At 42.0% G+C, this 15,993-nt stretch overlaps 1 protein-coding gene across 1 annotated transcript; it reads left to right on the top strand.

Moving 5' to 3' along the window:
* Positions 1-689: 689 nt before the first annotated feature.
* On the top strand, positions 690-14,679 carry SNTN (sentan, cilia apical structure protein). The gene is made up of 4 exons (XM_021695254.1): positions 690-799; positions 3,170-3,204; positions 9,753-9,892; positions 14,521-14,679. The coding sequence occupies exons 1-4, from the start codon at positions 690-692 to the stop codon at positions 14,677-14,679; spliced, it is 444 nt and encodes a 147-aa protein (XP_021550929.1).
* The last annotated feature ends 1,314 nt before the right edge of the window (positions 14,680-15,993 follow it).

Below are 15,993 nucleotides of genomic sequence, written 5' to 3'. Positions count from 1 at the left end.
AAATCTAACTTTATTACCCCCCTCGCTTAAAATCCACAAATGCTTTCCCATTCTTTTGACATAGAGTGAAAATCCCCTACTGCGGCCTACAAGCTTCTGCATGGTCTTTTACACCATGTCTCCTCTTCCTCCTCAGGTGGAGCTTCACTCCCCGTCAGCCTCTCTGGTCCAGACACGTTGGCCTTTACCTCCAGTCCCTCCTGATCACCACCCTCCTGATCACCTCCTGCCCCCAAGATTAGTACAAGCTATTCCTTCTGCCCACCATGTGGATCCTTTGACCCTTCATCTACTTAACTCTTATTCATCATCAAACAGCACTTCCCCAGAGATGCCTCCCTGATCTCCCTGACTGACACCAATCTCATAGCATCCCCTTGCATGGTACCATTCATGGGTGTGATTTTTTTCATATGATCACTTGATTAATATCTGTCTTTCCCACTAAGCTGTCTGTGATCAGGGCCCATGTCTGATTTTGCTCACTGTTGTGTCTCCAGCACCTTGTGGAGTGTCTGGCCTCAAATATTTGTTGAATGCATGAATAATTTAATGTCCACAAACAATAACACTAGCAAAAGGCTCTTCTAAAAGTGCCTTATATAGTTGTCATGGAGTGAACGACTATAGTAACAGTGGGCAAGTGACTGTTGCTTAGGAAGGACCAACACACAACAGGCGACGAGAGTATGTGTGGCTGTATGCACAGTAGCCGGGACCAGGCACTCCACTTGGAAGGGGACCCCAGTCTTTCTGCAGCCCCACCATCTACTTTAGCACCTAGGAAAATGCCCAAAAGGTCAGTGGCACATGGGTGGCTCTCCTTTACTGAGTTTCATTTAAGCTTGCAGGTGCGTTTCCAAAGAGTTCATGTCAACTTGCTGGTCAAGATATTGCAAGTTTGGTGCTTAGTACCCACCTCAATCCACCTTTAAGTTAAATTGGAGAAACAAAGGGAACAAATGGGCAGCTTTGATTATAAACTGAAAAGATGATACAATTAACACAAAACATCTTTGATTGCCTCTTGAGAAACATTTGTAAATCAAAATTTGCAAGGATTTTACCTGTACAACAAATTCTTTCAGACTATCCATGGCAGAGGAAACTGTTTCATATCATTCAAATGTGTCAAATTATAGCTAAAAAATTAAAAATATTCTTTTTCATATAATTTTATTTAGGAGGTGTACTGTGGTTCAAAAAACTTTTTTTTAAGATTTTATTTATTTATTTATTTATTTATTCATTCATTTATTTATTTATTTATTTATTTGAAAGAGAGAGACACAGCGAGAGAGGGAACATGAGCAGGGGGAGTGGGAAAGGGAGAAGCAGGCTTCCCGCCGAGCAGGGAGCCCAATGCGGGGCTCAATCCCAGGACCCCGGGATCATGACCTGAGCTGAAGGCAGATGCTTAACGACTGAGCCACCCAGACGCCCCCAAAAACTTTCTTGAACACTTAAAAAGTGCTAGGTGGTACTCTGCTAGGTGAGGGGTGGGAGGTTTTGAGATAAATCGCATAGCTCTTGCTCTCCAAGGCCTTACAGACTAATGGAGATTATGGCGATAGAATATAACAGCCAAAAAAAAAAGGAGAAGAAGAAAAGAAAGTAACATGAGCCCTGTTGCAGGTACATTGTATATGCAAAGTGAAAAGAGAGCACATTGTATAAGGAAGAAAATAATGGTGCAGAGTTTCTAGAAAATCAAGGGAAACTCACCAAGGAGACCATAGAAGACCTAAAATATCATAGAGTCCTTGGGGTGCCTGGGTGGCGTCCAATGTTTAGTTGTGGCTCAGATCGTGATCTCAAGATCATGAGACCAAGTGCTGCGTGGAGCCCCACACTCAGTGTGGACTCTGCTTCAGACTCTCTCTCCCTCTCCCTCTGTCCCGTCCCCTGCTCTCTCTTTCTCTCAAATAACAATAAATAAATCTTTAAAAAAATATCATAGAGTTCAGCTCCCTAATTTCACAAATAAGAAAAATGAGCCCCCCCCCAGGTGATGAGGTCTTGATTAGTTAATGCCAAATCCAGATCTTGAACCCAAAAGTTTCCTTTAAGGAATTTTCAAATATGTAACCAAGTATTATTGTTCTTACTGGCTTTCTCAAAAACCATTCCAGCCCTTGTGGGTTGAAATATCAAGCAAATTTTGATCTTCCGTTTGTAAGGGAGCAAGATACATCTTCCGGCCTCCCATCTGGCCCCTTATCCAGTCTCTTTCTGATCCATCAGGTGAAATAACTTCCGCAAAAACAAATCTGACCATGCCATTGCCCTTTATTGATTTGCCTCTTTAAAATCTGTTTTCTGCATTAGACTTCAAGCCCCAAGAGTGCAGGAACATGTCTCTATTAGTCACTGATGCATCCCCACCCCCCAGCTCAGTACCTAGATTCTTAGGTAGGCTAAGCTACTGGAATAAATAAATAAACTTCAAATCCTTAGTGTTTTACGAACCAAGAAGTGATTTTTTTTTTCTTTTTTGTGTGACAGTATGGAGCCAGGGTTCCAGGTCTGTGGCAGATTTACTCCAGTAGCCATGTAGGGACCCAGGATGATTGATGCTTGTGGTTTTAACATGTGGCTTCCAAAGTGTCCTGGATAATTTCTATGTTAGTCGGGTGGAAATGGGAAAGAACAGAGAATAGCTTACATGGAAGGTGACCACACTTTTCTATTCCTTTTCCATTGGAGGGACTTTAGTCCTGTGTGACATAAATGCAAGAAAGACTAGGATGTGTGGGCTCGACACACTTGAGCACTTCTTTGCTGTGTGGCAAGGAGAAAAAGGGGTTTGAAAGATGACGATGAAAGATGATGTTCCACTAGAAGTTTCGCTGAAGGTTTACTGAAAATAAATTAATTTTTAAATCATTGTATTGCTTTACTTTATTTTTTAAGTTAATTAATATCATGTGCAAGCAGGGAGAGGGGCAGAGGGAGAGGGAGACAGAGAATCCCAAGCTGACTCCGCACTGAGCGCAGAGCCCGACATGGGGCTCGACCTCATGACCCTGAGATCATGACCTGAGCCAAAATCAAAAATCCCACCATTAACAGACTGAGCCAGCCAGGTGTCCCTGTACTGCTTTACTTTAGATGCAGAAATGAATACCCAAGCTCCAAAATCATTATGTTTCTCTCATTTTGTTGGCAGCGTTTCAATATCGAAACAACTGGCTTCAATAAAAGGTAAGACATGGGGTGACTGCAATGTACGTATTTCTCCTCTGCCATGATAGCACACAAAGAATTAAAAACAACAGGACATCAAAGAATGCCAGAGATGTGAGAGAAGTTGTGGATACATTATCAAATATTCATCATGTTCTTTTTAAAGATTTGAGAACCGAGGTCCAATGATAGGAATTAGTTTGCCCAAACTTAGTCCATGCGAGGCCAAGCTCAGAGTGTGGATCCTCTGACTCCTAATTCAGGGTGCTTCCCACAAGCCCAGCTGCCTCTCTATGGGCAGCATCTTCAGTATGTCCAGAGCAAGACCATCAATATCCAATATCAATGGTCACTGGATTCAGGATGCAATCAACCCCCAATGGCCTCTGTTGATGGAGTGAAAACACAGTGTGGCCAACTCTCAAAATGTAAATATTTGCCCTCAACATTCAATTTTATAGGTAAAATATCTTTAGAGCTAACAATATTGCCATGGAAAGAACAATATAAGAATAAAAGCCACTCATATACTTGGATCATTATCTAATTCTAAAATCTGTGTCTTTAAAATGTTTACAGGGTAAGAAGCACAAATGGATATTTACTATATTGCAATTGTTTTTCCTCCTAGATGGCTGGCCAATGTCTCCAAAGGAGACTCTGTATTTTTACTTAAATAAATCTCCATCATGAAGAAACTATTATTTTTATACTATCACAACAAGAAACCTATGATTTCTGTTTTACAATTTACACGATTCTGGATACTTTTGATAAATATTCCACCACATGGCTAATACAACTTATCCCTTCTGGGAGGTTGAGGGGGGTTGTAACTCTCTCCATCACCCTCACTGCCCCTGAACACACACACACACACACACACACACACACACACACACACATACCATTCCTAGCACCAGACTCCTTTACATTAGACCGTTGGGCCACATTTATTCCCATGCCTTGAAAAAACATAGGATAAACATGGTTCATCTACCCAGAATGTGTTTTATTCAATGGCAAGTAGTTTTAAATGTTATCCATTGAAATAAGACAAGGACAGAGCTTGGAATAGAGGTCAGTATGAATCCCCATTTTCTCTGCTGGCTGCTTGGGTCTGTGCCCTTGATTTCTTGAGGGTGGGAATAGGGGATGAGTACATATTTGCCTCTAGCATCCAAAGCAGTTTTGTAGCAGGGAAGTTTGAAAGACACTACTGTGTTGGGAAAACTACTGACCTAGAGAGAAAAGAACAGAGACCTGGTTTTTAGTCCTGCCACATACTACCTCCGTGACCTTGGGCAAACCACTTCTCTCCGGCAGGTCTTCATTCCTCCATTTGCAAAAATAACTAATATTAGGAAAAGTTCTAAAACGAGGTGATTCTGACACCTTGCCATACTGAGAGCTGGTTTCTATTACATGAAAGTGTCAGGAACTCACTAGATCTAACGTTTGGAGCTGGGTGCCATGTTCCAGGGCAGGTGAGGGGAAAGAGGCAGAGGATGGCTCTGACATTCCAGTCAGCTCAGTGCAACACACATACACTGAGGCCCACAACACGCCACGGCCTGGGGATGAGCGTAGAGATAAATACAATGTAGTAACTGCCCTCGGGAACATCCAGTATAGCAGCCACCAGCCACATGTAGATCTTGAGCATTGAAGTGTGCTGTAAGTGTAATCGATAAGTCAGATTTAAGAGACTTAGTAGAAAAAAGTGTAACATATCTCAATAATTTGTTTAGATTGATCACATGTTGAAATGATAATATTTCTGATACATTGGGTTAAATAAAATGTGTTATGAAAATGATTTGGTATGTTTCTTTTCACCCTTTTAATGTGGCTACCAGAAAGATTAGATTGTCATTATGGCTCACATGACATTTCTTTTGGACAGCTCTGATCTAGAAGGAAATTTAGACAGATCAACCGTGTGTTAGTGTGAGGGTTATAGTAAGTTCATGTTCGGGGAAATAGAGAAACACAAGGGAGGGACCCGTTGCCCAATCTGGAAGTTTGGGAAAGAGTCCTACAGAATATACTGCCTGAAAAACACTACAGAAAGGCCATGCGCATCATGGTGAGGGACCAGATGGGCTGTGTGACCTTGAGCAAGCTACTTACCTTTGTGAGCCTCAGTTTCCTTATCTATAAAGTGGCGATGATGCGTGAACCCACCTCTGAAGGCTGGTGTAACAGTTAAGTGAGTCAAATCCTGTGCATCCTATGGAGGAATGGGTAGCATGTAGAATTCTAGCTCTGTAATCGTTCACTACAATTGTCTTCCAGAATGCAAGCACCAAATTAAGAATTACTTTCTTGATATTGCTCACTGTTCCATCCCCAGAACTAGGACAGAGCCTGTCAATAAGTATTTGCCAAAAAATACTTGTTGGGAGAACAGAGTGAGAAAGGGACTACACACAGTTTAGTATTATTAAACCATGAAAAGTGAGGTAGGAAATAACAGGAGAGGTCGACATGAAGTGCCCGATTTAACACCCTCTCCAACACGCCCCTTCCAGAGGCAAGAAAGCTGATAAAAGACGCCAAAAGAGAAACACTGACCCCTTGGGTTTTTAATAGGACTTAGCCTTTTATAATATGCTTTCACATATTTGCTCACAACTCTGTGAGGCAGACAGGGTAGGAATTAAAAGGCAACATGCTGAGTTTATTAAGGGAAGAACCCAACCATAAAAACAGGAAACCAAAACATCTCACAAAGTATCGTGAGTGTTGGTAGGACAACCAGAGCACCTTGTCATCTTTTATTTGTAATATTTTCTAGCTCAGTTTTTACCATGAACATATGCTATTTCATAGTCAGGGAAGAAATGCCTGCTGGGTTTAAAAGAATGGTGGAGAAGGGAGAGGAGTTGGCTTGTCCAGATGGAGTCCCCATCTAGATTGCAGATGGACCTGAACTTCCTGGCGGGGGGTGGGCTGGACAGTGTCTGGATTTCACAGCCTCCGTGGAGATGGCCTTACAAAGAGATACTCCAAAGTGGCAGGTCTATCTATGGTCTTTGAAGTCAGACAGACTTTCAAATCCTTCGTCTGTCACTTCTGAGCAATGTGACCTTAAAACTCCTAATCTCTCCATGTGTCAATTTCCAATATGTAAAATTGAGACACAAATAGTACCTACCTCTATGGGTTTTACTAAGCATTAAATAAGATTATGTTTGAAAAGCATCTGGCACAGAGTAAACAAGGAAGGTGTCTGTCATTATTTGCAAACTCACTCATGGCTTGCAAATATACCCCTTCCTCACCAGAAAGGCAGAGCCTGGAGACCAAGAGGCTACTGTCCGCCCATGGCCCAGTAGAGCAGCTCATACTAAAGACTTCCTAAATTACTCTTGGTTATTAATTAATAAATCAACTGGCCAAAATTACAGAAGGAATATTTACCTCTTAAAGAATTAAGGTATTTCCTCTAAGCAATTTGTTCCTTAAAGACAGAATAAATAGAGTTTATTCTTTAGCCACTTAAATTCAAGGTTACCCCCTTAGAGCATCCCACCACCTCAAACATACACACCCCAGGAAAGGCGGGTAGACACAAGCTAGAAGAATATGCTCATTTCCTGGGATTTTGATGAGCAGCAAAGTGTTGGGTAATTGAGGAGAATCTCAATTCTATCTATGGGTTTCATGGATATGGCAGAAACGAAAGGAAGAGGAGGTTAAGGATCGGTGGTTGGGGGGGGGGAAGAAAGAGCTAAAAATCAAATCCAAAGAAACAGGGAATGTTCTGAGGCTGGAGCTCTAGGTTAGATGGAGGGCCAGCCACTGGACAAGCAGACAGAAGTGGGAAAGGTCAGGCACAAGCCATCGGCAGTAAGACTGAGGATCAGAAACTAGGGAGGAAATCAGGGAGTAAGAAGCTGAGGACACAGGTTTGGCAGACATTCATTCAACAAATACATGTGAAGCACCTACCATGTGCCAGGCATTATTCTAAATATTGCAGGTTCCACAGAACACAAGACAGGAAAAAAAAAAAGAAAGAAAGAAAGAAATCTCATTTTCATGAAGCTTATGTTTTCCCATGAATTCAAATTCAAATTCAAGCTCTACCACTTACTGTGTCCTCAGCAAGATCACATCCTCTCTTCATCTATAAAGTGGTATGATGATGGAGATACATACTGTTCCTGAACCAGAAGAGTCAACATAGCAAAGATATCAATTCTCCTCAAATTTCTCTTAAGGCTTACTGCAAGTCCCATATATACACAGAAAGGAAAAGGGCCTAGAATAGTCAAAATATTTTGAAAAAGGAGCAAGTGGGGGACTTGCTGTCCCCCGTGTTATGGTTTACTATATGGCTACAGTAATCAAAACAGTGTGTTGTTGACAGAGGGTCAGATACGCAGATCAATAGAACAGAATAGGGAACCCAGAGATTGACCCATACAAAATGCCCAACTGATGTTTGACAAAGATGCAGAAGGATTCAGCAAAGGAAGGATAGTATTTTCAACAACAGATGCAGAAGCAATTGGTCATCCACGTTAAGAAAAATGAACCTCCACCTAAGTCTCATACCTGCTACAAAAATGAATTCAAAATGGATCGTGGATTTAAATGCAGGCCATAAAATTATAAAACTTGTAATTTTATGTAGGACAAATTTTCATAAGAGGAGAAATTGATAAATCAGACTTTATGAAAGCAGGAAGGGAAAAATGAAGGGGGGGAATCAGAGGGGGAGACGAACCATGAGAGACGATGGACTCTGAGAAACAAACTGAGGGTTCTAGAGGGGAGGGGGGTGGGGGGGATGGGTCAGCCCGGTGATGGGTATTAAAGAGGGCACACGTTCTGCATGGAGCACTGGGTGTTATACGCAAACAATGAATCATGGAACGCTACATCAAAAACCGATGATGTAATGTATGGTGATTAACAGAACATAATAAAAAAAAATTAGAAACTATTCCTCCATAAAAGATCTCAACTGAAAGGATTAAAAAACCCAACAGATGACAGACTGGGAGAAAGTGTTTGCGAAGGAAAGTCTGATTCCTTTCCAGGGGCTGTAAGCTCTGCATGGGCCAGTCTCGTCTCCTTTCCTAATCAAACACCTTCCTAGGTTCCTACCACAGCTGTCTCCTCCCAGCTCCCACAACGTGCCAGACTCCTTCTGATCTGAGCCTTCACGTCTTCTGCTCCCTGAGCCTGGGACATCTGACACAGCCCTAGTCCCAGCCTGACTCTCCCCCCACAAATGCTTTTACAGGGCAGGATACTTCTCATCCATTAGCTCTTAGCGTAAATGTTCCTATTCTCAGAGACCTCCAAGACCAGCTATCTAAGTAGTTTTCCTCCCAGATATATTTCTTTTATTTTTTTTCTCTCTGTGCCTTCTCTGCCTCATACATCACAAGTTGTAGATATGTATCATATATATGCATATAGACAAACAATTATTGAATATATACATAAACAAATACATATGAATTCTCTTCTTGATTATTGCTTATTATCTCTCTAGATTGTAAAGTCTATTGTAAGAGGGCAGAGGCCACATCTTGTTGTGTCACTTCTGGGTGCTGAGTCCCTTAGGAAAATGTCAGAAGTATAGTAAGTGCTCAAAACAAAAGTTGTGTTATTCTGTCGGATCATCATTCTTTGTATCGACAATTGTTGCACATTACCCGGGCTAAAAGCTGTAAGATTCTGTTTCTCTTTTCTTTTCTTCTCCATTCATTAAACGGCACGTATAAGCACCTTCTACGTAGCAGGAATCTGTGCCACTGGGAGAACAGTGAGAAAGAAAGGTAGGATCCCTGGCCTCATGGAGCTTGCATTTTAGTTGAGAAGAAAGACCATTAAAAATGCAATAACTGTAATATGTGAAAAGTTCTATAATATAGGATGTGCTAGGGCCTAAGAGGATAGAGAACAATTTTCTCCACTGTACCTTGTGCAGTTCTCAGAGTTCACTGGGTGCTCTGGAAAGGAATGAGTTAGCACCACCCTTTCAAGGAGTTTAAGCCAGAGAGACCAGCTGGGAAATCACTATTGTCTGAGGCTAAGTCAAAGGGAGTCCCTTATCCATCATGATCAGAGAGCTTGCTTTGGATGCCATCCTCCTTTATCACACTGACGTGAGGTGATGCTTTGATTGACATAGAACATAAATTCCACAAGAGCAGGACTTTGTCTTATTCAGTGTGGTACCCTCAATGCCAGGGACTGAGCCTAGCACATAGTAGGTACCGCTTAAATATTTTACAGATCAGAAAACCAATGCTGAGAGAGGCGAGGTGTTTTCCCAAGGTCACATGACAAACAGGTGGGAAATCTCATCCTAATTCTACAAATTCTTATTGCTCCTGAAGAAATTTTGTTTCCATTATTTAAAGATCCAGGTCCAGATGTCCCTACCTCCCACTCCCAGATAGAGGACAAAGAATCCAAGGACAGGGCCACACTGACATACATCTTCCAACCCTGCGCCCCTTGGTTCCCTTGGAAAATATAACCCTGTGTGTGGGGAAGAGTCATTCCTAACCTAGACTACATCATTTCTTCCCTCACAGCTCTCAAGAAGGGCTCAGATCTGGAAAAAGCCATTGCCACCATCGCTCTGATTTTCAGAAATTCTTCTGATCCTGATGGTAAACTTGGAAAAGCTATTGCCAAAGATCTGCTGCAGACCCAATTTAGGAATTTCACAGAGGTAAGTGAATTAATGGATATGAAGAAACAGGGGCCATGCCCTATGGCAGACCCAAAGAGCCAACAATCATGTTTCATTCAACGAATGGTTAATGAATACCTACTATAAGCCAGGAAATGAGCTGAGCACTGGAGTTAAGACAATGGACAAGCTAACAATTCAGCAGAGCAGAGAAACATGCTGAAAAAGTAATTAGAAATATTCAAATATTCAAATAACCGTGAAATGGTAGAGCATGCACTGAAAGAGTAAAACAGAGGGGCCATCTTGGGGCAGTCGGTCCAAGAAGCAGTCCTGAAAATAAAGGTATAGCTGAGATCTGAAGAATGAGCTAGTGTTAGTAATGCAAGGGAGGTGGGTGAGGGCTGAGATGATAGTATTCCAAGCCGAAGGAATGGTAAGCCTGTAAGGCCGGTCAAAGACCTGGGAATGGTAAGCCTGTAAGGCCGGTCAAAGACCTGGGAATGGTAAGCCTGTAAGGCCGGTCAAAGACCTGGGGGTGCTGGGAAGTAGTTGGTGAGAAGGCGGAGGAAAGTAGGAAGCACTAGGAGATAAGGCTGAGGAGGTAGAGAAAAGTCAAATTACAGAGGTACAGCCTGAGGGCAGGAGGAAGCCAGACATGGTCTCTAAGTCCAGGACTAAGAAGGTACACCACCTACAGATGGGATTGGGGTGGGGGTGAGGGAGGGACAAAGAGAGAGTGTGAGGAAGCATCCAAACCAAAGACAATAGGTGATGAGCAGGAGAGACGTCTGGAAGGTGGAATGAACAGGATCTGATAACTGATTGGCTGTAGGGCTGAAGGACAGGAAAAGCAAATGATGATACCCAGCTTTCTGACCTTGGGAAGAAGTGGGTGGTGGCCTTATTCCCAGAGAAGACAAAGATTGGAGAATAAGCAGATTTGAGATGAGGTGGGATGGGGGGAGAGGTGATGAGTTCCATTAGAATGTGTCAATTTGAAGATGTCCATGAAACATGCTGGAGGAGAAACAGAGCAACAGGGCATATGACTTGGGAGGTCAGAATAGAGATTTGTGTTGGCAATATAGAAGTTAGAGGTGGCAATAGATAAAGGGTCACGAACCTAAATTACATACAGGCATATTCCCCAACCTTCAGTCACTTGAATACCACCTTCAGTATTTTTCCTCTATCTGCCTATAGCCTGTATGATAATTCACTTAGAACTTTTTTCTTTAACTCTCTACTTAAATAAATTTATAGGAATACTTTAGCACTATTGTAAATGTTAATTCGGTGGGTAAAAGTGGAAGGTAATAAAAGAATAGATGACTATTAATTTATATTTAATATTTATTCCTGCATCACCTAAAATTGCATTACATTCTGCAAAGCATACTTTGGGAAGTGCTGGCCTAGGGGAAATGTGTAAGAAGAAAAGAGGGGCTCATGCAGAGTCTAGACCACCAATATTTATTTGCAGGTAGAGTAAGAAAAAACACTTTAAAAAAAGCAGTCTGTAAGGTGCTCTGTGTGTTCTGAGAGATTAAAAAGATAAGTATTGTAATTCCATTAAAATATAAATGTATGGGCTTTCCCATAGGACAGTTATATCAGGTATCATCCACTGGGGGGGAAGCTGGGTCAAGGGGACAACTTCCTGTGAATCTCTGATTATTTTAAAAGACTGTGTGAGAAATCAACCTTGGTTTTGGATCCACAAATAAGTGATTTTTTAAAAACCCAATTTCATTGAAACAGAGACTAGAACGGTGGTTGCCAGGGGCTGGGGGAAGGGACGTGAAGTGATGTAGGTCAAAGGGCACACATTTTCAGTTACAAGAAAGATAAGTATCATTTGTATTATTCTTTGATTTTTTTTTTTTTTAAAGAAAGACTTTTTCAGCCAAAACTATCAGGCGGGATTTGACAAGTGGTAAAAAGTTCTAGGGAGTCTTTAAGGAAGGCGTGGGTGAGTAAATCCTGTAACATTTGCCTACATCAGAGGCCTACAGAAATGACAAATTCCAGAGAGAAAAAGGGCTCTTAGCTGGCGGCTGGGCAAATCCTCAGAGAGCTTTTAACAAGCATGAAAATGAGCACCTAGCAGAGGGTCATCCTGATGTACAGTCGTCTCCCCTTATGCGCGTGGATTGCTCCCAGGCCCCCGTGGATGCCTGACCCCAGGGACAGAACCCAACCCTCTACAGACTGCTTTTCCCTAGGCACACGGGCCTATGATAAAGTTTCATTTATAACTTAGTCACAGTAAGAGATTCCCAATACAATAATACAATGGAACAATTATCACAATATACTCTAGTAGAAGTTATATGAATGTGGTCTTTCTAAATACTCTACCGGAGGGTGCTCACCCTTCGTGTGACCACATGAGATGATAAAATGCCACCTGACTGAGACCAAGGGAGGTGAGTGACGTGGGCCCTGTGACCTCAAGCGAGGCTACTATTGACCTTCTAACGATTGGTCAAGGCAGAATGGTCGCTTGGGGATCACAGTTGACCCCGGACACTGAAACTCCCGAGATCTCGGATGAGGGGAGGGGCACTGCTATAATTCATCGCCCCTTCTGAGAACAGCCAAGGGGAAAACATTAAAGCCAAATCATTGGGAAAGACCCTCAGCCTCGGGTCCCTTAGTGTAGGCTACACTCTAGAAAGGCAGCCATTCCTGGATCTCCGGGCCTCGTAGGCAGTCCTGTCTTCTGCTCTACATGAGAGGCACCCAAAAGAAGCCACATTTTAGGGGACTCCGGGGGACTCAGGGACATTCTCAGTATTAATAGCAATGAGCTTCACTTCACGCAGGGCAAATGCACAGAGTAATGTCAGAATGCTGCCTTGGACCGAGCACCCAGCTCTGTGAGATACCTTAAGGCAGGCAGGGGCACTCGAGTCCATGCCTAAAGATGGCAGCCCCTCGGTTCTCCTGCTTTCTCCTGCATCCCCATGTGGAGTTCTCTGGTAAATGGAGATGGATCTCTTGGCTGAGGCCTGGGTTCTGAGGGGAACATCTCCTTTCTCATGAGCCTAACATAATTTGGGGGGATTTGACCCTCTATAGTCAGTCGGATATAATAAAACTGAGCATTTAAATGCACTGTTAAGAAGATAAAAAACAAGGGGCTCCTGGGTGACTCAGTTGGGTAAGCTTGGGACTCTTGGATTTAACTCAGGTCCTGATCTCATGGCTTGTGAGTTTGATCCCCACCACGGGCTCCCTGCTCAGCAGGAGTCTGCTTGGATATTCTCTCCCTCTGCCCTCTCCCCGACTCGTGCGAGTGCATGCTTTCTCTCTCTCAAACAAATAAATACATCTTTAAAAAAAAAAAAAAAGGAAGAAGAAGAAGAAACAAAACAAGATGGCTGGTCGGGCCCCAAGAGGGCCTGGACCTGGGTCAGCTCCTGTGCTCTTCCAATGTGCAGGAAAAAAAGAGAGATCTGGCACACCTGGGTGGCCCAGTCAGTTAAGACTCCAACTGTGGCTCAGGTCGTGATCTCAGGGTCCTAGGATCGAGCCCCGTGGTGGGTCCACGCTCATCAGGGTGTCTGCCTGAGGATTCTCTCCCTCTCCCCCTGCTCATGCTTGCTCTCTCTCCCTCAAATAAATAAAATTTTAAAAAAAAAAGAAGAGACAGCTATAGCCACTTCTGACTTTTCAGCTGTGTGCCATTCCAATAGTAAGTAATCCTCTCTCTGCCTTGGACCTGACCCTTTCAAAATAGCACTGAGCTGTCTTGAAGTGAGGCAGGGGAATTCCTTTAGCCCTCACTGTTAGGTGTGACCTCCTGAGAGAAACAAGAGCCTAGAGAAACAAGAATGGTCTAGCCTGTAAGAGGAATGTATCATCATTCCTAAAGGGTCTTAGTCATTGCTGTGATGGCTTTTTACAGCTAGCTGAGGGGTGAGCATTTGGGATTGAACTAAACGCAAACATAGCTCAGAATAACAATCAAATGACCTTAATGTTTTTAATGCCACTTGGGAAGATATTTCACAAGCTGTGGTTGGAAACTAAAAAGCCTCTCCGTGTATGTACTACTCATATGTTTTCCTTCAATCTATTTATGAGGACTATGGACTTGGGGTGATTTATGATCAAACTAAATGCTGAACAATTTTTCAAAGCACAGATTTTCTATTAGCGTTTTTTTATTTCACATTTCTGGACAATTTTATTGTTCAGTGCAATACAGAATGAATACTTCCCATAACAGAGATTATATTTAAAAAAACAAAGATTATATTTTGAAATTCTGAAGATGTAACGTATCTGTGTCCCTAGAGAGGCAGATAGCTGTTAAGAGTGTGGGCTCCAGGATCAGAAAGCCAAGACTATGAATTCTGGCTCCATACCAATAGTTGCCTAGGTTGGGGCAAGTTACTTAGTTCTCACTGAATCTCTGGTGCTCATCTGTAAAGTGGGGACAATATATTCAGTAAGGTCACCATGGAAATTCAGTGAAATAACCCATGAAAAGAGTTAACACGGTGCTCAGCTAGTAGCAACTTGACATGATATTATTAATAACATGTTATAACATGTTACAAAACCATGTTAATAACGTGTTTCTTATCACTTGTTATCTGTAAAACTGATGTGGCAAAATGAATTTGGTTTTCACTTATTCTTTATTCTCACAGGGACAAGAAGCCAAACCCAAATACAAAGACCTCCTTTCTGAACTCGACAAGCACACTGAAAATAAGCTTGATTTTGAGGATTTCATGATTTTGCTCTTAAGCATCACTGTAATTTCAGATTTGCTACAAAATGTATGGAGTGTAAAAATCATGAATTAAATAGCTTTAAAGATGCTGTTAGACAAAATAATGGCAGTAGACAGTGTTAAATATTTAAAGATTTTTCCATTTTATTTTTAATTAATTGAGCATACTGATCATGAATCTGGAACTGCCTGGGATGGTTCTGATTGCTAATATTTAGATCCACTGTAACTCCAAAAGTATATGCATATGCTTCAGGATGTTTGAATAGTATGGTGTCTGGGTGCTTTACAATAGGATAGATTTGATATCAATGGATATCAAATTGCTTTTGCTCAGTCAATAGTGACTTAAAACACTTTTCCTTATAGTCATTGACTTATTCATTCATTCATTTATTAAGTGATGTTTGTTGAGCCTTTACTTGATGGTACTGCTGAAGATACAGTAATGAGCTAGCTACATAATCTACACCCTCAGACTTGCCTGCAGAGAAGCCTAGCAGAAGAGGTGGACATTTAACAATGTATTAGTCAGTTGCATATACAGTATAATTATAACTGTGATAAGGAAATCAGGAAAGTAGAAGAGTTTATCCCCTGACATGGGCTCAAAGGTCAGAGAAACTTTATTGACATTCTGCAAAAGGCAAAACTACCAGAGGGGAGAGAGATCAGTGGTTACCAGAACTGTGGCGGGGAAGTGAAGTTGTTCACAAATGGGCATGAAGGAACTTTTTTAGGGGGGATGGCAATGTTTTATATCTTGATTGTGGTGGTGGTTACATGACTGCACACATGTGTCAAACTCTTAGAACTGTACACTAAATAAAAAGGATGAATTTTGCTCGATGTGTATTATACCTAAATAAACATGACTTAAAACCAAAACACCCCAATATCCTTGCAATGTCTGTCAACTTTTTGTTGCCAACCAACAAGCTTTTGAGAATATCTTCTAAAAGTGGATATTTTTCAAGGACCCACATCCCCTATGTCCATGCCTGTGTTCCTGAGTTTAAATTCACACACACACACACACACACACACACACACACACGTCAATGCCTGAGACTTCAGACAGACTTTCACAAAGACTTCTACTCATTGTAAAATTACTGTAACTTCCAAAATCCCTCCTCATTATCTTGCCTTTTCTTCCTAGCTCAACACCATAAGCCTCAGATACATATGTGAAGAAACTCTTTCCTGGAGGGAGCCCTTCACCCCTGGTCTCACTCTGTAGTGTTTCCAACCCACCAAGACCCGATTCCTTGGCCCTTTCCACTTCCCAAACCTCAGACATTCTAAGTGTAAGAGTTTATATACCGTGTAAGAAAAAGCGCCAGACTTTACCTCTATCACCGTTTTAACAGGAAGTACAAGTATT

Source organism: Neomonachus schauinslandi, chromosome 1 (genome assembly GCF_002201575.2).
Source record: "Neomonachus schauinslandi chromosome 1, ASM220157v2, whole genome shotgun sequence".
Taxonomy (NCBI): domain Eukaryota; kingdom Metazoa; phylum Chordata; class Mammalia; order Carnivora; family Phocidae; genus Neomonachus; species Neomonachus schauinslandi.
This window is presented reverse-complemented; position numbering and strand designations above follow the sequence as displayed.

Coding starts and splice junctions, on each gene's coding strand:
- SNTN (XM_021695254.1), top strand. CDS start 690: ATGTGTGGCTGTATGCACAGTAGCCGGGACCAGGCACTCCACTTGGAA. Junction 800..3,169: donor CCTAGGAAAATGCCCAAAAG/GTCAGTGGCACA, acceptor TTTTGTTGGCAG/CGTTTCAATATCGAAACAAC. Junction 9,893..14,520: donor AATTTAGGAATTTCACAGAG/GTAAGTGAATTA, acceptor TTATTCTCACAG/GGACAAGAAGCCAAACCCAA.